We start from the raw sequence: 20,538 nt of genomic DNA, 5'->3' as shown, positions 1-20,538 counted from the left end.
TCACAGAAATTCAGAGTGTTTTTGTTCTCCACTACCATAATAATTCCAAAAGCCTGTCTTTGAGTTCTAAACAGCACTTCTAATATTATTCTACTATACCTACCCCTCTCCAATCAAGCACTGTCAAGGGACAGATGCAATTTATGACGCAGATAATACTGTTTTAAAAACAATCCACGCAATTTTATTCTACTCCAGACTTGTGTTACTGTTGTAAGAAACCAGCAGACAACTGTGCTCAACACTCCAAAGAAGAGCAAATGAGAAACTGCTGGCCTTGTTTAATCACTTTTTAATTTGTCATGACTGGTCTGTAATGGTCATTTAGCCAACGCAGGCACAACACTAAACATCTCAAACACACACAATCACTTCTGCTCCACATGTACAGTGGTGGTGCAAAACATCAAATGAAACCTCTGTGGACCAACAGAGAAACCAACATTAACAAACTAGTCCTGTAAACAAAATTGAAACTAAACACAGACAAAACAAATTTAGTTTCCAATTACTACATCTAACAAAACCCTTTGTTTTTGCAAGAGAACACTAAAAACTATGGTCAAATTTTCTATAACTGAGTTAGAAAAGATAAGGTACACAACTTGCAGGTAATCATGAAACAAAATTATATAAAACTAAGATTATGGCTAACAGCAAACAATACTCCCAAGATACAGTAGTAAGTGTTAGTGCCAAATACTTCAGAGTTCATTTTTTGGGTTTTTATCAGAAGAGTTTAAAAGATTTTAGTTTGGGCTTCCATGACATTTTCAAGTTCTATCTTCAGCTGAAGTACAAATTAGTGTTATGATCTTCAACAAAAAAAACCAACCAAACAAACAACCAAACAAACCCAGGAAGCACTAGAGAAATAGCTGAGGGTAAAATGATAATGCAAGTCTGGCAACAGAGCCGCCTTATTCTCCAACATGATCAAAAGAAACACAGCATTTTAAGTTAGAGAGGACTGTCCAAAGGTTGACTGCCAAAACAACCCCGACAGTTCTTAAGAGCCTGTTTGTAGCCTGAAGTGATAAACTACCTCTGCAGAGGTCAGGCAGCCTTCATACCTGAAGCTGCCAAGGACTCAGTTAATGTTTCTGCAGCCCAAAGTAAAAATGTGAATATGTGCCACTGAGAGAAATGAAGAATTCTACTCCTGACCAAGATGTGTTAAAAAGTCCAAAAGAATTTCCTAAATCAAAGTTGATGGGAATTAAAAATATGAAAGAAATCTTAACAGATATATGACTCTTGAACAGAGAGAACAAAAAATCCATAGTACTTCATAAGTCTGGTAACAAAGAAACGAAAACATCAGTTCTAGAATAAAAAAAGATGTGAGAAAAAGCTTTTAGGAACAAACAGTGCCAACATGCATGACCTGGACATAACCTCTTTTTTAGCATTTCTTTTGTTCTCATTAATGAAACCTTAGGGGCCAGTGAGCACTGCAAAGGAACAGGTTTTAGAGAACATGCTGTTCCTTTGAAGTGCAAGAGGCCACCCCATAGTTACTGATAGTATTTCTTATACTACATTTAGATGTAAGAAGCCCGGAAAACAAGATAATGGGAGATGTTTTCCTGTCAGAGAAAAATAAAGCAACAGTCAAGAAAATTATCAGTCTAGTAGGCACTGATTTTTAAGCGCAATAATAACCCCGCACGCACTCATTTCCTGCAAGAAGTGGGAAGCAGCTCTCCCCCGCTCCAGTTAAGCAATAACCTTGCATTACATTGTGCTCTCCCTGCCTTGGAGAGCAACACCCTGCCTCCCTCACCTCCGCTCCGCTCCCTCACCTGCCCGCACTCCTGCACCGTGCGCGGGCTCCGATTAACCTGTGGCTACAACTCTCGGGAGCCGCGGAGCCCCGGGAGGGCACGGATGCGCTGTCCGTCCCCTCACACACACCGCGCGCAGCCAGGCCCGCCGCCGCCGGCCCCGGTGCGCCCGCCTCCGCCCGCCCGGACGCGGAGCCTCTCCCGCCGCCCTCCCGCAGCACCTGCCGGCGCACAGCGGAGCCGGGCCCGCCGCTCCGGGGCCTCGCGGTGCGGTGGCGGCGGCCGGGGCCGCCTCGGGGCGCGCTAGGATCCGCCGGCGGCGGGCGGGGGGGACGCGCCGCTTCCGGTGCCGGCGCCGGCCCCGCCCCGGCCGCGTCACCGGGCACGGGCAGCGGCGGGAGGCGCGTCCGGTCACGTGCGGGAAAGCCGGGCTGCACCGGCCGGGAACGCACCCCCGGAGCGCCCCGGGCAGCTCCGCAACTCTGCAGCCGAGAGAAGAGACTAATGCACTTATTTTATATATTTATCTCTATCTATCTATCTATCTATCTATCTATCTATCTATCTATCTATCTATCTATCTATCTATCTATCTATCTCTATATAGTGTAATATTCATATGCATATTTTTATTTGTATATATATTTAAAATACATACATAAGAGAGTCCAAAGCCTTGGGATATACACACACACATATATGTGTATATATATATATATACACATTATATACACACATATATATACACATATATATATATATATGTGGGAGATGCTTTTTTCAGGTTCTCAAAAAGTGCCCTCACTCAAATTTGACTTAAATAGTAAAAGTCTCATATCTATTATGAGACTTACAATAACGCTGTTTGTATATAGTATTTTATATATTATGGAAGTGTCATATATTATAAGAGACATATACTACTATTATTTATATAAATAAATAAATAAATAAATAAATAAATATAAATATATATATATACATACATAACTCTCAACTATTAAATGCTAAAAAGATAAATTATTTATTGGTAGAATAGCCCTGTTAAAGTTTAGGGCTTGACATGCCTCAGTGACCTAGGAGGAGGTTAACACAGCTTGGCGAGAAGGGTGTGCTCCTGATAGTGGACACAAAGAATGCAAACTTTAAGGCCACAAATACATTTGGCAAAATTCCCAAGATAAGGAAGAAACTAACAAAGCCTGCTCATCAACTCTGCTGGAATCAGCTCCGACTGGGTAAAAGGTAATTCTGGCAGGGGGAGAGCTACAATCACTGACTCATGGCCCAGGAAACTCACTGGCTCAAGAGAAGAGAGAGGAGGACTGTGCAGGCTAATCAGCATGAGAAGCGAGGGAATCATTGACCAGTAGAAGATTAATTAATAAAAGAGCAATGCAATTTGTAGCCAACGAATATTAATGCCTTTGTTTGTTAAAATATGTAAATGGTAAGTTTTGATGGCCATCATGCTGGCTTTGTGGATTTGCTGCCAAGCACATATTTCTGCACAGAACTGTAAATAATTCAAATATCTCAATTCTCTGTGTGGATTGGCCTCTTGCTCACTGAGTGAAAGAAGTGATTTTGGGACAACACATTCACCTAATGAACAAAGTAAAGAGCAAGGATCAGAACAGATGTAAAACATTTTTTTTTCTAATTATAAAATCTTAAAAAGAAAAATAATAGAAAATGGTACCAGGTATCATTTATTTCAAATTGCACTATTGCATTAACAAAAACATACAAAAACTAACTCTACTATGAAATGCAATAGGATCACTCAACAAGTCTATGAATACAATATAGCTCATTAAAATTCTATTATTTTTACAGCAATTGGAAAAGAAGCATTATATTTTTATCAGACTGTTTGCATTTCATGTCTTTCAGAACTTTATTGTGAGAGGACATGTTTTGGTTAATCAAAGAGGAACTAATTTTGGGTACAAATGCATACAAAGTAAATAGTAACATAAGAAAATCACAGGGTAAAAATCTTGATCAGCACAACTAATTCAGTTAGCAAGGATATGTTTCTGTGAGGCAGAACTTACAAGGTACTTTAGGAAGAGGGAGATGATCCATGTAGTTTACAAGAAACTAATTTCATTCATTGAAATAAGCACCAAATCCAGGCTGAACATTCACCCTAAAAGCTATATTCATTTACAAGATTACTTGAGTTCAGTTGATCTTGTGACATAATTGGCTGAAGTGAGAAATGAATGAGAAAATGAAAATAGAATAGCTGTGTGCCTGCTGGGCACAGAACTATAAAGTTGGGCTTTGGGCAGCCCTGGCACCCAGCCCGTGCTTCCCCTTGGATGCCACTTCCCCGAAGAGAAAAAGCACAAGGGAACAAATTGTATATACTGCCAGAAGACACTTTTGAGGAAGCCACATGATATAATGTTACTACTTACTTGTACACTTAAATGATTTTTAAATATAAAATTTGAATTTATGCCTTTTGAAGTGCTGCATATACGTAGGCTCTGAAGTGACATACATAGTCATAGTATCTTCAACGCCTTCCACGTGGATGTACTTTTATTGTGTTACATTGTTGCCTGTGCCTTGCAATTCTGTAAAAGTCGTCAAGTACTTCAAATTACCTTGTAATTTTATGTTGTAAAAACTACATGTACGTGTCTATTTACACATGTAACCATTTGTAATTCTCTATTCTGGTGTTAAACATCTAAGTGGGTGACAGACTCCAATGGGCAGGCAGCTATTGTACTTCGGAATTTCAAAGCAACTTTTTTTGTTGCCTATCAAGCAGCGTTAACCAGTGGGTGTCACAGCTATGGGCAGGACGGAGATGGGGTTTAACTCCACAGCAAAGTTCCGGCATGCAGCAGCACAAAGCGTTCATATGTGACAGAATGACAATAAAACAGATGTTCTCCTGGTTCCATGCTATCAGCTGGGGGGTGAACTCACCTTATCAGCAACAACTAACTCCCTCAAGGGCAGAGAGGCCTTGCAGAGAAACTCAGACAAATTAGAGCTGTGCAATCACCAGCTAAATGATGTTTAACAAGGGCGAGTGCTGGATTCTGCACCTGGGATGGGACAACCCTGGATGTATGGAGAGACTGGGGAATGAGAGGCTGGAGAGCAGTGCCATGGAAAGGGACCCGGGGTCAGTGGTAAATCGAACATGAGCCAGCAGTGCCCTGGCAGCCAGGAGGGCCAAACCTGTCCTGGGGGGCATCAGGGATGGCATTGCCAGATGGGCAAGAGAGGGGACAGTCCCGCTCTGCTCTGAGCTGGGGCAGCCTCACCTTGAGTGCTGGATACTTTGGCTACTTTCCAATAGCTTTATATATTTTTTATACTGTGGCAGTTTTGAGTGCCACAGTATAAAAAAGATATAAAGCTATTGGAAAGTAGCCAAAGTAGGGCCACGAGGGTGAAGGGCCTTGAGAGGAAGCCGTGTGAGGAGTGGCTGAGGACACTTGGTGTGTTCAGCCTGGAGAAGAGGAGACTGAGAAAAGACCTTATAATGGTTCAACAGGTTCTTCATGAGGGGCAGGCACTGATCCCTTCTCTGGTGACCAGTGACAGGACCCAAGGGAATGGCTTGAAGCCATATCACGGGAGGTTTAAGTTGGATATTAGAAAAAGGTTCCTCACCAACGGGGGGTCAGGCACTGAACAGTCTCCCCAGGGAAGTGGTCACAGCACCAAGCCTGACAGAGTTCAAGCATTTGGAAAACACTCTAAGACATGGGGTGTAATATTTGGGGCTGTCTTGTGCAGGGCCAGGAGCTGCACTTCGATGATCCTTGTGGGCCCCTTCCAGCTCAGGATATTCTGTGCTTCTGTGGGATTCTGCGTGTTTGCCCTGCCCCGCGGAGCGATGCCTCCCCAGCAAGGCGCACTCTCGCTGCGGCCCCGTTCCAGCCGCGCTCCAGCCGTGACGCCACCGCGGCGCGCGGCTGCTCTGGAGACGCGTTTCCCTCCGCGCGCGGGATTGTGGGAGTCCGGGAAGGGGCCGCCGGGGGAAGAAGATGGCGGCGCAGGGAAGAGCGCGGGCGGGCGGCGGCGGTGGCGAGGAGGAGTGCGGATCTGGGCGTTCGGAGTCGGAGCTGCTGTTGCTGCATCCGGAGCTGCTCTCGGAGGAATTCCTGCGGCTCACCCTGGAGCAGGTGCGTCCGGGGAGCCGGGCCGGGCGGAGCGGCGGCCCCTGAGGCGGGGCGAAGAGAGTCACGGCGCTCAGGGAAGAGCAGGCACCAAGTCGGTGCTCTGGACACCACGAACTCGCGGAGAGGAGGCTCTGGCGGGGGAGATGTCTCCGTGTTTGCAAAGGGGCTGTGCTTGAACACCGAGGATGCTAAAAAGCAATTTGCCCAAATCGAGACAGTGTCTGCATACAGTAAAAGTGGCTGTGGAAGGATGAGCTTTACACTGTTAAAGTTGTCACGTCCATACCCAGTGTGTCCTGCTCTAGGTGACCCTGCCTGGGCAGGTTGCTTGGACTAGATCATCTCCGGAGCTCCCTTCCAACCCTAACAGTTCTATGAATTAAAGAAATGCAGCCTATGTAATCAATCAAGCTAATGCTTTAATCCATAAATATTGATACTTGATAGTTGGAAAATAATTGAGTTTGAAAGTGGGTTATAAACAGTTTAGGACCATAAAAAGGTTTATTTGATGTTTGGAATACTAGTTACTGCCTTGGCTGAAAATTTCAGGTGCATGAAACAATAGTAATTAAAGTTTCAGGATTTTGTATAAGCTGAAAGAATTTTCATATGCTTTTGTCCATGCAGCCTGTATGGACAGGTTTCAGGCCAACATCAGAAGTCCTGAAATGTTGCCAGAATCAGTAGTGGCAGAGGCTTGACCTGCTCTCGATGACCTCGATTTGTAGGATGTTAGTGGAGTATTTTTCACACCCCATAAATTTAGCATGAGGTACCAAGAAATGTTCACAACCCAATACACAGTTAGAAAGAAAACTGGTGTTCTAACTGGGGTTCCTAGAATCACAGAATAGTTAGGGTTGGATGGGACCTCTGGAGATCACCTTGTCCAACCCCCCTGCCAAGGGAGGGTCACCTAGAGCAGATGACACAGGAACACATCCAGGTGGGTTTTGAATGTCTCCAGAGAGGAAGAGTACACAGCCTCACTGGGGAGTTTGTGCCAGTGCTCTACCATCTTTAATGTAAGCAAGTTCTTCCTCATGTTGGGATGAAACTTATCTCCATTATTCTTTGGGAACTGGGGAAGATAACACAGTTCTACATCCAAAAGTTTGACTTGAATTACATTCTAGTTGTCTGTTTTCTAGTCATGTGAAAAAGAGCTCTGGTATTGTAGTTGGATTCTGGGAAGCATGTTTAAGAGTGCATGAAAGCATCAGCCATCAACAGTATGTCTGTCATAACTTTTCCCTTTTTTGGCTGCTATTTTTCTTGGGAAAACTTGCAGTATTTTGGGTAGAGAGGGGCTGCAGGGTTGACCTGTGTTGGCAAAGGTGAATAACTGCCCAGATGCTGGTCACAGCTGGGTCCATGTCTCTCACACTGTTGAAGAAAGCAGCCCATCACACTCCTGAATTTGAAGCAGAGTTGCTCATGGCACCTGTGCTCAAATGCACTTAAGGAGCAGCAGACAGTGGGGGCAGGAGACTCTAAAGGACACACAGGGAAGAGGCACATGAGGAGATATGTGAAGAAATGCACTTGCAGTTGGTGGAAAAAGAAACCACTATTCACTGACCAAAACATCCTGTGTTTCCCATTGCCTCACTGAAGGGAGAGGCTGAGTGTAATCCACAAAGAAAATGAAGGAAGTTGACAGTAGGAAGGGAGGAGACCAGGCTGTTGTGGGCAGATCCTGGCCTCTCCAAACTCTCATCCCAGCCACCCCTTTACTTCTGGAACCCTGGCCCAAAACATTACAGTGGATTTTGAAATAAGAGATTATGCTACTGAGATGGTTGAATGTTGAATTCAATATCATAAAAATAACAACTCTTTTTCTGTTCCCCACAGAAAAATATATTAGGTGAAAATGATGTAAAGATGGACAAAGATGGGCTCACCGATCTCTATATTCAGCATGCCATTCCCCTGCCTCAGCGTGACTTGCCAAAAAGTAGATGGGGGAAAATGATGGAAAAGAAAAGACAGCAAAATGACTTGAAAAGTGAGAAGAAAAGGTAATTTAGCTTTATTGGGCCAGACTTGGACAATTTAGGACAATGCATTTTGTTTAATCTTTGCCTGATTAGTGAAGCTTGTACAGCTTTTCGATATTGTTACAGTTTACAGAGAATGCTGTGTTGGCTTGCCTGTGTCAGAAGTGTTAGATTCTACTACTGCAAAAAAAGGAAAAGAAAATAGAAGAAAGGAAAAAAAAAAGAAAATAGAAAAAAGAAGATAATTTTTTTTTTAATTTTGTCATTTAAATGTTATTAATGCTATCTAGCTTATACTGCTTCTTTTCACAGAATTGTCTTTCTTATAAATCCCCTGTAAGTACTGAAAGGCTGCAATAAGGTCATCCTGGAGCCCACTCTTCTCCAGGATGAGCAGCCTCCACTCTCTCAAGCCTTTCCTTATGATCATTTTATGACCCTCCTCTGGAGCTGCTCCATATCCTTCCTCCAGAAGCTCCAGGTCTGGATGCAGCACTCCAGGTGAGGTCTCACCAGACAGGGTAGGGGGTGCAGAATCACTTCCTTTGACCTGCTGGCCATGCTGCTTTGGACATATTTGGCTCTCTGGGCTGCAAGCACACGTTGCTGACTCGTGTCCAGCCTCTCATCCACCAGTATTCCCAAGTCCATCTCAGCAGGGCTACTCTCAATCCCTTCACCCCCAGTCTGTACTGATCCAGAGAATTGGTATTGTTCCTTCATCCCCCAGCATGTGTTGATAATGAGTTATTGGTGGATTTGAAGGTACTTTATAATGAGGAGAAAGGAAATATTTTTTGTTTCACTGTATAATTGCTAATTAATAATTGTGTTTGCAGAGTTTAAGGAAAGTGCTAAAAGCATATTTAACTATGCTTTCTTCTGGACAGGGGTGGCCCACTCTATCTAGAGTGAGGGGTGCATGCTGCAGCAATTTTGTGTGTCTGTTTCAAAAATAACATTTGCTTTCTGAAATAAATATTCTGTCTCGTTTTAAAAATCTTTCTGTTTGTATTTGCTCAGAAAGCAAAATCTGCTTCAAAAGTTTGTTTTACTGAATCTCTTCACTCAACCTTCCACCTGCCCAAGACTTTATGTGATATGCATGAGTGGTATTCTGATATGTTCAGCAGTAAATCCTAAGGAAAGGTGGATGGAAATTCCTGTAGTTTTTCAGTATTACAGCTTGTTGATGTCTTGAGTCTCTTTTAGCTTTGCTGAGGTTTCTAACTGTGAAGAGCTAAACAAATTCTGTCAAGTGATTTGGGGTTTTTTAGATGTTTTTTCAGTTTTTAGGTGTTTTTTAAAATTGTAGCAGTGGCTAAAACACCAAGCTTTTTTTTGTCCAGTTTATTTTCCATATGCATAAGAGGTTAGAGTACCTCAGTTTGTTTACATCTGTGGACTTGAGGATGAAAGTGTGAGGTTAGTGTTTGGGCAGGAAACTGTTAGTGTACTGAAATAGATGCAAAAGAGCTTTTTTATCAAAACTGAAAATGGAAGTTTTTAAACAGGAGTATTATATCTCTTGATGGTGGTTTGGATTTTTTATTTGTTAAAGCTGCACTTTCCAAACACTTTTGCTTTGTCATTCTTGAGCATTGCATTTTTAAAACTCTGAATTCATACAGTGTGAGTTATGTTGACTTTGTACTTTATTTTTTTTCTCTGTTGTTTTCTGATAATACTGTTTTGATATTAGCTTGATAATATTCATTTTAATGAATCAGTGGTTACTAAACTGTCCTGCTCTGACCACACATAGACTTAAAGGCACAAACTGTTAAAAAAACATAATTAAATCCACTATTCAAAGAAGATTTATTTTAAAAAGGTGTGAGGTTTTTGCTTAGTGTTTTTATTCCTGAGCTAACAATCTTTTGGACTTACCTTAACATTATGATTTTGAATAAGAGTGGAAACAGGGAAATTTAGAAGTATCAGAATATGAGATGCTATTCCTGCAGGTAACGCAGCACACCCTTCCTTAAATACTCATCTTTGGAAATACTTCACACCTATCATCTCTGTAGTTACTCTAGAGTAACTGCAGTGGTAGAAGTGCAGTGACTTTTGTTGTACAGCTATAACTGTCTGCTTAGGCAGTTCCTCACACAACTCTCCTTGCTGAGGAGCACTGGTCCTCACACAGCCCCCTGTGCCTTTATATTTTGGAAGTAACTTTTATTGCTTTTTATTTAAGTATATAAGTAGATTTATTTTTATTTATGTTTGGAGCATCTCAGAGTTTGATATTGATATTTTGGGATATATGTTTTCTTCAGGGAGGCAAAAATTTGTTTTCCCTACTCATGTCATGGATATGCTATTTTTTGATCACCTAACCTACGTTTCTGTGAATTTTATGGTTTGTATTTTCAGTGTTACAACAGTGGAAGGTTTAAGGAAACGGCCATTGATTGTATTTGATGGCAATTCGACAAGTACAAGCATAAAGGTGAAAAAGACAGAGAACGGAGCTGCCGATCGCCTGAAGCCTCCTCCTGCTGGCAGCACCACCAACACAGTTAGGAGATTATCTGTTCCTTCCAATGCCTCCACGTACCTTTCTGCCTCCAGTTTGTCAGAGGACGCTAAGCTGGGAATAAGGAATAATGAGGCTCAGCAGAACAATGTTTCAAAGACTGACAGCAGTGTGTTGACTGGTCTGAAGGTTTACCCTTTGTCTCCGATAGCAGGAACTACTGTTGTGAAGTTAAAGAGGTCTGTTCCAAAAGAGGAATCTGATTTGCCGGTATGTTTGCGCAGTATCTTGTTTTGCAGCTTTCTTTTTTTAAATTGCAATTTAAAGGAGCCAAAGTTAGAGCCTTGCAAGAGTTTTCAGGATGATGTTATTTTGGAGTAATAGTAGAGTGCAGGCATCTTACTGCAGGGGTTCCATACTGCTGTCTCCTTATCGCTAAGGTTCCATACCTTCTTGGTGTTTCTTGTGGGCAACTCCTCAGAGCACTGAGTCTTTCTTCTTCACAAAGGAGCCAACTGACTCTAGTTCCCTTCTCAACTAACCAACCCACTCTTTTATAGCACTCTTTTCTCATTGGTTACAGCTGTGGCCCCTTAAAGTCAGGCCTGTCCTAATCTTTGCTAACTGGCCCAGCTGCAGCTCCTTAGGGGTAAGATTACACTATTTTCTTATATTCTATCCTCCTACAGTAGAGTATTTAGAAACAGTGAGTATTAGTAAAGTGTAGCTAGTTTGGGAAGTATCAGAATGAAGGAAGTTTGTGCTTGTCAGTAGGAAGCTTCTGTGTAGGTAGTGGTGCTGAGTGTAGCTGCCAGATGGGGACAAAGAACAGTGGTTAGTTTTGGCAATGGTATGATTACAGGGCTTGTCAATGAGCAAGGAACAATGGCCTGTCTTTTAAAAACATGTCACAGCACAGACATAGGTCTTAACACTTGTTTTGTATTCCTTCATGATACAAATGAAGGAGTTTTCTCATTTCCACTGGAATATGGGAATATCTGGAATGAATGTGGGCTTCAAAGGAAGAGATAGAAATATCTGTTCTCAGTTGAACTGCAGGGGGAGCTTTAGATATACAGTGTGCTGCTACATTGATTAGCATTTCCTTAAGACTTGACACTGAGCTTTGTTTTCTCAATATTGCCTCCTGAGATGCAATAAAACATTCATATTAATAATAATATATAAAAATATTGATGTATTTTAAAAAATCCTTTAATGAAAGAATGCAGGCAATATTCTGCTGCGTGGATTGGTACATTCTATCAGAGTTCTGTTAAACATGAGTACCACAACACATGGCTGTTGTGAAAGACAGCTTTAGCAGCTTTTAAACGAATCATGGCCGAGGCTCTGAATGGAATTTATGCTTGAGAGATGTAGGTATTTTCCTACTATCAGTATTACTAATTTCTTTCAGTATTTAGAACTCTTCCAAGTATTGGTCAGATCTGAACCTACAGAGCTTTGAAGCTTGCTTAGTATACACCTCACAGCTTCTTTGCTTTTAATTTAAATGTGCTATTGAATAGAAAGTGATGCTATCAGGAAGAATCAGTGTACTTTGCAGATGTCTGTAAAGCCTGATCTATTTTTAGTGTAATGACAGTAAAGGCAACTCTGTCTCCAAGCAAGTGACTGTTCCTTGACGTTCAAGAAAAATTTACAGAATAGCACAGAACTGTCCCTATTATCTTTGGGTCTATTTCCCTTAAACCATTCAATGGTTGCAGTCCACAGGATTCCTGTAAATAAACTAACACTGAAAGTCTTATATAGAGAAGAACAATCTCTAGATTGTGCTCCCTGAACCAGTGTGTTGCAGTATGCTCTTGAAAACTCATATACCTGTATTTCCTCTGCTTATGTGAACCTTTAAAGCTCTAATTTCTCAGAATTTTTTTATTATTGCTTTAGATGATGAAAGGGAATTATTTTACTACTTCATCTGCCATTTCTTTGCTTTGGGCTTTCTTGATTTTTGCAGGTTTCTTTGGGCAGGGGGACTTGAAAGATGAGTTCATCTGAGGCTTTGGCAATTATTTCTCTTCTTTGTATCCAGGTCATTACAAAGGAAGACCAGATTTTCTTTTTCTTCTTTTTAACGTTTTTTACTATTTGACAAAAGTAAATTGGTTTTCTAGTTGTGTATTTGGGGAATTTTCCTTATATAATTCCATTTCAACAAGTATCTTAAGAAGACAACCTGAAATAACTTCAGAAGTATGTTTTGAAACTCCAATATGTACCTGTTTCTAAGCTGCATGACTGAAAGAAATATTTGAATATTTAAGAATATTTAATTGTAAGTTGCTGAAAACCAAAACACATGTATGATTTGCAGGTAGTTAAATTCATTGGCTCTATTTTTATCTTCACCAGAGAAATTCTGTGATATTTAGCTTTCTCCACAAGATGGCAATAGAAAGCTGTTGTAGTAGCCTGTAGCTGAACAGTGTAATAGTGCCAGATTGAAATATGCCAGATTAATGACTGACTCCTGTTTGCACAGTATCTCTAAGAATAATTATATATTTTCTTGTATTCCAGAATGACCTAAAGCCTTCAGAAGCAAAGAAGAAAATCCAGCATGTTACATGGCCATGAAGTAGCTAATGGTGCTCGAAACATAAATATTACTTCCATATTTTCAAATAGATAGGTCATATTTAAACAGTTGAAATAAAATTATTTTAAAATTTACACTTACAGAGATTCAGATTGCTGTGAAGTTTTAACAAGTTTACCAACTCCCTGGAGTTGTAAAGCTGGAGTCACTATCACCAGTCACCTTAAAAGTATCCACTCTTGTACACCAAGTAGTTAATTACTTCTTTAAAAGGTGGTGATATTACACTATACTAAACCCTCCACTCCTACTTTTCAAGATTATTATAGTTCATCTCCTCCATGTCACTGTGATTCACACATTGTTTCACTAAGATTCAGTTTTATTCCACATCTGATTAAATATTAAAATAGCTGTTGAAATTTAGAGTGATTCCCTAGAGCCTTCTTGGCTTTAAAAAGGTAATAATTTAGGTGAGAAAACTGACCATTCTGCTGATAAGATAGTCTACAGACTTTTTTTTTTCTTTTTGTTGCACAGGAGTGTAGAATTTGCAGTGCAAGTTAGGTTGGTAATAAGAGATGAACTATTTTAACAGCATTACTTCAAATTGAAGTTTCTCTTGATATATGAAACAAGGAATGCACAGATGGAAATACGTGATATGAAACTTTGAGAGGAAGAAGTGAATGGATTAGTGCCACGTTCTCTTAAGTACACAGGCATATTTTTTACATGCATAAGTGTAAAAATGTGCCAGTGTAGGAAATTTGATTGTTTTCCTGGTTACAATCATGCTTATTTATAAAATATTGGGGAAACCCAATGGAATGCCGCCAGTGCTTTCTCAGCCTACAGACAGCTGAAGAGGGATGTGGATAGGAAGACAGAAGTACCTTGAGAGCATTAACACATGTAATTGCACTCTAGAAAAAGGCCCACAAACCTGTTTTCCCTTCCTGTGATAATTTATGATGGATTTTGGTTTTCTGTGAAATTTGGTGTTTCATCTGGATTATTGGTAGTGCCTCACAGGGCAAAAATCCAATTAAGTTGATGGAAACATTTTTATTAAAACTCAATGGCTCAGGGTAAAGCCAATTTAGATCAGTTTTAGATACGGATGGTAAATAAGAATAATAAGAATGCTCCCAGATTTGATAAAACAAAAAAAGAATCAACTTCTGAATCCACTTAGTTAACCCAGTAAAAGAAGTTTGGTAGTGGTCTGAAAGCTTGTTTACATTTTTAACATTGGTTTATATTGAAACCAAAAACTGTAGCTTAGTTCTTTACTTTACAAAAATTCTCCATTCACTGTTATGATGTAAAAGGCACCTCTTGAATGCTGTAAAATGGTAAGAATGTGTGTTTTGAAATGGTGTGCTCTCTCCCTTTTACTAAACACTTGTGCAGTTTTTGTACTTGAGTACAGCAAACTTTAACGTAACATTTTTTTATGTAAAGACTTGTCTTTTAAGTAGCCTTATCCTATTTAAATAAATTAAATTAAAAGCAAATGAAACAGTGCTGCCTTGTTTTGTTGTGTAATTAAGCTTTTATACAGTTATATTTCACTGGACTTGATGTAATCAGCATTTTAAGGGTAAAAGGGTCAGTAGCTGCTTTGCAGCTGTGGCAGCAGTTAGTATCACACTGAAGTGCTGGTTTTTGCACTTGTGTAACAGTCTGATGGGAATTCTGTTTTGTGGCTGGCTTCCTGTCAGTGGTCTAGAGTCTAGGATGTATTTTGTGTAGTTCCAGTTGCTAGGAGCATGTGTGTGTTGGTATGTGTTAAGGAGGGGTATGCAGAACTGCACTGGAATAATAGCATCGTGCTGCTCTTGCATGGTAGCAGTCCTGTTTCCAGGCTAGGACGCTTTCCAGTCTTGCATGTTTCACCTACCTTTCTCCAAAGCTGGGGCCATTTTGCTACCTGTTGTAGCACTTGGGAGGCAAGGTGCAAGCTGTGCTACTGCCTTCTTAGAATCATCAAGGTTGGGAAAAACTTCCAAGGTCATCAAGTCCAACCTTCGCCTGAATTCCACATGCACACTAAGTTGTACCACAAAGCACCATGTCTGTGTGTTTTGAACACTTCCAGGGATGGTGGGTGACTCCACCATTCCCTGAGAGTCTGTTCCACTGCTTTACCACACCCAGTCAAGAAAATTTTCCTAATACGTGGCATGAACTTCCCTTGTCAAAATTGGAGGCTGTTTCCCCCTGTCTTATCACAAGCTGCTTGAGAGAAGAGGCCAAGCCCCACCTTGCTATGATCTCCTTTCAGGCCGTTGTACGGAGCAGGAAGGTCTCACCTCAGCCTCTTCTCCAGGCTAAGCAACTCCCAGCTTCAGCCCCTTCCATTGCCCCTCAGCTCCATTGCCCTCCTCTGGACACACTCCAGCACCTCTGTCCTGCTTGTAGTGAGGGGCCTAAAACTGAGCACATGACTCAAGATGTGGCTTCTCATCTGTGCCAAGTACAGGGGCACTACCCCTTTAGCTCAAAGGAATCTTTCTTCTCTCAGCAAAGCACTAGAGCAGAGCTGCAGTGTGCTGGGGGACTGGCAGACCCCTGAGGAGAGAATGAGGTGTTTGCCCTCCTTTCAGAGGTGTGGATAAAGAGGGATTTTTGTGGCTATTGCTACAGCTTTCATCATAGAATGAAATCACCAAGAATAGAATTTAATCATTCGCTGAGTTCTGATTAGCACAGTGTGCACTTCAAAAATGTCAGCCAGCCAAGTTCTTCAAATGGTGTGCAATAAACTAAATCTGATCTGCTACATCTATTTAGATGGTAAAATTAATGAGAGGGGAATGACCTGTGAGCACTTTGCACTTAGTACTAAGAGACAAACTCAAGGAGCAAACTTTCCCTACCCAGTAGCACACAGAGTAAGTATAGTCCTAAATATTAATTTCACATCTGAAGATTCCAGTTGGAGGTGTGACATATTTCTTTCCTCCTTTTTCTGAACACAAATGAATTCCATCTGGAAGGTGTACTGGGACTGTGCATCACATAACATGGCCATATTTCCTGCAGTTTGCTTTGGGAAAAGGTTTATCTTCCTTTGTATTATTTCCTTTTGATGTTACTGTCCTGCCAGCATGCTGTTGCTGACAGTTGCTGCTGTGGCAAACATAGCAGAAATTATGCTACAACAAAGAGTATTATGTTTCCCAATAGAGAACAAAATTAAAGCATGCCCTACTATAGAAGTTGAACTTCTAACTTTTGCAAAGATAGATGGATGTCTTTTGAGTTGTCTTGACCTCCTTGCTGAGAAGAAAAATATTTTGTGCTTGAGTTTAGAGCCTATGAACACATTTTTATCATCTGCAGTCAGTACAGTGTGTGTTTTCACACACTTGTTCATTTTTGCTGGTAGTTTTCCCGCTGACTTCAATTAGTAAAAGACTATGTTGTACAGCAGGGCCCTTCTGAGAATTGTCTAAACTTCACACTCCCAAAAATTGGGTTCAAAAAGGGTTGTGTTTGTATGCATTGTGTTTCTTCAGAATGTGAAATCATTTTTGTAAATATTATGTAAACACAATTAAGCCACAATCGCAGTTTTGTTTTAAACAGTTTTATTTTGAAAAATACAATGTGCAGTGTAATGTCCACCAACTGTAATACTGACACTGTCAATCAGAACTTGTACTTCACACAATGACCAGCCAGACATGCAATAAAATATGTACCTGTCATGAAGCACTCCCACTTCCACTGTTTCATCATTATCTCTTTATGGCATGTCACAAATCCATGTACATTGAAACACACTCTACTTTTGCAGTCTTTCTACAGACTTGACAGCACACACTTGTCACATAGCTCAAGAACACTGGGGTCACACCAGCCTTATTGGAATTGAATGGCCTTTGCCATTGATTTCAGTGGGCAGAAGGCTTCACCCTGGATATCCACCTATTAATGTATTTTGTGTGGCCATTTTTATCCTTGAACTGCATCACTTGCTTGTAAATGGAATATTTTTTAGGAAAAAAAATCTTAAAAATGGTATGTTATGTCAAAAACAGCCAAATAGTTTTACATCATGGGTTTTGCATTAGTTTTTGTTATTGGTAGAAATCTTAAACATCAACACTGCTATTAGAGATTCTCAAGCTGTTTTCCCTCCAGATTTGGAGAGTATAAAGAAAAAGGTTAAGAAATGTTAATAGTACAGTGAGACACAGAGTGGCAAAGCTAGCTCTGAACATCCATGTGTTTCAGGCTATATATTGCAAGCACGGCTTTCCTCCCTTTTTCCTCACCCCTTAGTTTGAGCTTTAAATATCCTTTCCACATTCAGGGCAAAGGATGTCATCCCTTTCTGTGAGGAAGCCACGACCCACCAATGAAAGGGAGCATTTCTTACAGTTAAAGCAATCATTATGCCACTGCCGTTCTTCAAAAGAGATGTACTTGGTTCCTCCGAGTCCTGTTTGAAAAGCAAAATCATTCTGTTACAAGAAAACAATGGCAGGTCAGCCATCAGGTCATGCAGACTGACATGGAGATCTGACATACAGCAGCGAAAAAATGACATTGTGAAGAATCTATTTGTTGCTGTGCTAATTTTGCCATCCTTATTCTGTAGTGACTAACATTTTCATCCTCAAATACTTCTGTTGCTTTCAGCAAAGTCAATGAGCAAGGCTGTTATCCCTAGTGATAATGGCAGAAATGAACTTCCAAGGAATGGCCCTGCAACATGCAGCAGACGAAAAGCAAAGCACCTGACTCTGAACAGAATTCTGGTAGGTTTTTACAGAATGTTTTATGGCACCTGAGTAAGTTAATTTATGTTTTGTAGAGATGCGTTTTAGATAATTAAAAAAGAAGTCTGTCATGTGTCATGACTTGGTTCATAGCTCTGAAGGAAGAATGTCTCAGGAAAAGAAGCAGGTTAGTAAAAGAGCATTACCGAGTTTCAGGCTATGTCAGTTATCATTGGGTGTATTGAAGTTGTACAAAAGAAAAAAAAAAAGGGGAAAACATTTCTTAGTAGTAATTGTCTTTTGCTTAACCTCAAAAATGACTACCTGGAGTTCCATAAAAAGATTGAGTTGGGCATCTCTTGTACCAGGTCAGACTTTTTGTTTAGTTTCGCCTTTAGCAGCAACTCAACACACAAAACAGTCACAAAATGTAAAAGCACCAGCCACAAGAGACCTACCACTGATTGGGTTTGTGCATCCAGCACACTTTTTGGCGTACAGGTTGCAGAAGCAGCTCAAGCAGTATGCAAACTCATCCCTGGAGGTAAAGCGCTGTCCGGACAGCTGCTTCTTGCACTCAGTACACACAAAGCACTCCTTATGCCATGGTTGCTCCCGGTAGGTAACGCCTCCTGTGGTGATAGCCTGTTTTAGGGAGGAAAAAGAGAAAGTGTTTCTAAAGAGTGGCAAGTTTGTGTTTTGATTTGGTAAAGAGGAAGGTTGATGAGATTTTTGTGTGTGGGAGGAGGGGAAGGAGGTTTAGCAACAGCAAGATTATAATTTTGCTTGAAGTTGACCTTGAGAAAATCATGCAAGTGCTTTATTGTTATTTCCTTAATTATGAAAAGAAACCCCATACTAAAAGTACTTTGTTCTGCATATATTATAAAATATCACTTTCAATTGTACTCTGTTTTACTCTTGCTCTTTACTCTTTTACTCATACTACTCTTTGTATGTTGCTTTTCGTATGCATTTACCAGAGTTTGTCTCATCACTTGTCCCTTTCTTCATGGTGGGGAATTACCTGATGTGTTTCAACTTTCTTTCTGTGGGACAGACTGGTTTATTTCATATTTTAGATGAAGTATTTTCTTTCTGCTTCTCCAGACTTTGTCAGGGAGTTTTATTTCACAAGTAAGTGGAACTGAAATGATATCATCTCTTAAAACCAGTTAATTCTTAATCTTTTTACACATACAAAAATGAGATATTCTGCCTACTTGGATATAAAATGGGATGGACTTCAACCTCTTAAGTTTCACATAAGCAAAGTAAGAGCACTACCTTCTTGCACTGGACACATTGCATGGCAAACTGCTTTTCATAGCAGGGGACACAAAAGTTTTGATTGTCCTTAGGGATGAAGCTCTTTGTCCCAATAGGCTGCTGGCAGTGGCAGCAGATAAAGCAGGTCTCGTGCCAGCTGTTGCCCTTGTATTCCATCTTCCGAGTACCTGTAATGAGAGCAGAGCACCAAGTGAGCTTCTGGATGAGATAGATGCAGTTCATAGCTCTGGTTTGCCTGGCAGCTCTCTGTCAGTCCAGAAGCATTGCAGCTGTGAGCCAGAGGCTATTTAATGTTCCTACCAGATTTGCATGACATTTGGTACCATTTTAGATTTTTGGAGATCTCTTCTCCTGCAAAGAAGAGAAACATTTCTTGCAAATAGCTACAGCCTAGAACAGCTTTTTGTGGTCTTATTAGGCAAATAATGAATTCCAGTGCACAGGAAGATTCAAGGGAATTGGACAGACACCAATATAAGTTGCTGTTAGTGCTGGGTGGAGGTCAGGCCATTCCTCATTAAAGACTGACTTCATTCATTCCACATCTGTTTTGTTTCTTTCTCAAATAGCAGCAAGGTACCTGGTTAATTACAGACTCATAGAATGATTTGGGCTGAAATACACCTTACAGATCATCTAGTTTTAAACTCCCTGCCATGGACAGGGACACCTCTCACTAGACCAGGTTCTCAGGGCCTGATCCAGCCTGGCTTTGAACACTGTCAAGGATGAGGCATACAATTCCTGGCAAGCACATTGCCTCCCTTTCCCAATGGAATACAGTCTGTCTGAGACAAAGGATCTTTCATATCTGCTCAGGAGCCTTTTTCTTGTTCTCATTGAGGTGTATTATAAGTTTGCAATTGTTTCCAGCTTGACAGAACCTATCCTAAATGTTTTTCTGTCTCTTGAACCTTCCAGTAAGAAAAAGCTTTCTCTCTGTTTTCAGTTGAATAGAAAATATTGTTGAAATGTGGAATTTAAACAATCCTTTTATTGGAAAGCAGAAAAGTGGTATGGTAGTTAGGAAATAAATGCACTTTTCTAGAACAAAGTTTTAGGGTTCAGATAGTGTTCTTTGCAGATTCAGTCCACTGTATGGCAGGTGGACTCTCAGCCCTTCCAGGGAATTGGAGATGCCCTATTATATAGATAAATTTATTTGCACATAGTATGATTTCTATGTACCAGTTTGAGTCAGAATATTTGATACTGGCCAGAAGGGTAAACAAACAAATGCTTTTCCTACAGTTCTGCATCACTCTTGGAGCCTGTAACAGCAAACATGAAGTCAAATATTTGGAAGACTGACAAGCTGATTGAGTTGGCTAATGATAAAGAACCACACTAATGCCTTTGATGCCAATTCTCTCTGCCTCTATTACTGCGGGGTTTAACCATTTTTCCCCTTCTCAAGCATTAATTCATCTTTGTTTACTAGTTGCATATTTTTCTTCTTTTATGATCTCATTAAATTCTGCTGAGAGGCAGACTTCAGGATT

At 40.7% G+C, this 20,538-nt stretch overlaps 3 protein-coding genes across 8 annotated transcripts in view; 1 reads left to right on the top strand and 2 right to left on the bottom strand.

The window, feature by feature from the left end:
- TGFBRAP1 (transforming growth factor beta receptor associated protein 1) overlaps positions 1-2,095 on the bottom strand; it is a 36,917-nt gene extending 34,822 nt beyond the window's left edge. Inside the window, exon 1 of one of the 3 annotated variants that reach the window (XM_036380050.2) lies at positions 2,009-2,095. The gene's annotated coding sequence lies outside the window, so the exon portion shown is untranslated. Of the gene's footprint in view, positions 1-1,786; positions 1,939-2,008 lie in introns of those variants that run through there. The other 2 variants (XM_036380061.2, XM_036380071.2) reach the window with 2 other exon arrangements.
- Positions 2,096-5,800: 3,705 nt separating this feature from the next.
- Positions 5,801-14,535, top strand: C2H2orf49 (chromosome 2 C2orf49 homolog). The gene is made up of 4 exons (XM_036390242.2): positions 5,801-5,950; positions 7,808-7,974; positions 10,336-10,708; positions 12,992-14,535. Exons 1-4 carry the CDS (start codon positions 5,813-5,815, stop codon positions 13,046-13,048), a joined length of 735 nt encoding a protein of 244 aa, XP_036246135.1. The 5' UTR covers positions 5,801-5,812; the 3' UTR covers positions 13,049-14,535.
- Positions 14,536-16,592: 2,057 nt separating this feature from the next.
- FHL2 (four and a half LIM domains 2) overlaps positions 16,593-20,538 on the bottom strand; it is a 145,053-nt gene continuing 141,107 nt past the window's right edge. For all 4 annotated transcript variants that reach the window (XM_054518628.1, XM_054518627.1, XM_036392564.2 and 1 more), the window contains exons 4-6: positions 19,034-19,203; positions 18,205-18,391; positions 16,593-17,466 (exon numbers count right to left, since the gene is read on the bottom strand). In XM_054518628.1, the coding sequence (XP_054374603.1) occupies positions 17,315-17,466; positions 18,205-18,391; positions 19,034-19,203 (509 nt within the window). In that variant the 3' untranslated portion in view covers positions 16,593-17,314. The remainder of the gene's footprint in view (positions 17,467-18,204; positions 18,392-19,033; positions 19,204-20,538) is intronic.

The sequence above is a fragment of the Molothrus ater genome, chromosome 2 (genome assembly GCF_012460135.2).
Source record: "Molothrus ater isolate BHLD 08-10-18 breed brown headed cowbird chromosome 2, BPBGC_Mater_1.1, whole genome shotgun sequence".
NCBI classification, from domain to species: Eukaryota; Metazoa; Chordata; class Aves; order Passeriformes; family Icteridae; genus Molothrus; species Molothrus ater.
This window is presented reverse-complemented; position numbering and strand designations above follow the sequence as displayed.

Bases quoted from the DNA above. Each gene is read 5' to 3' on its own strand.
- C2H2orf49 (XM_036390242.2), top strand. From the start codon at position 5,813: ATGGCGGCGCAGGGAAGAGCGCGGGCGGGCGGCGGCGGTGGCGAGGAG. The intron at 5,951-7,807 runs GTGCGTCCGGGG...TGTTCCCCACAG, and splicing joins TGCGGCTCACCCTGGAGCAG to AAAAATATATTAGGTGAAAA. The intron at 10,709-12,991 runs GTATGTTTGCGC...CTTGTATTCCAG, and splicing joins AAGAGGAATCTGATTTGCCG to AATGACCTAAAGCCTTCAGA.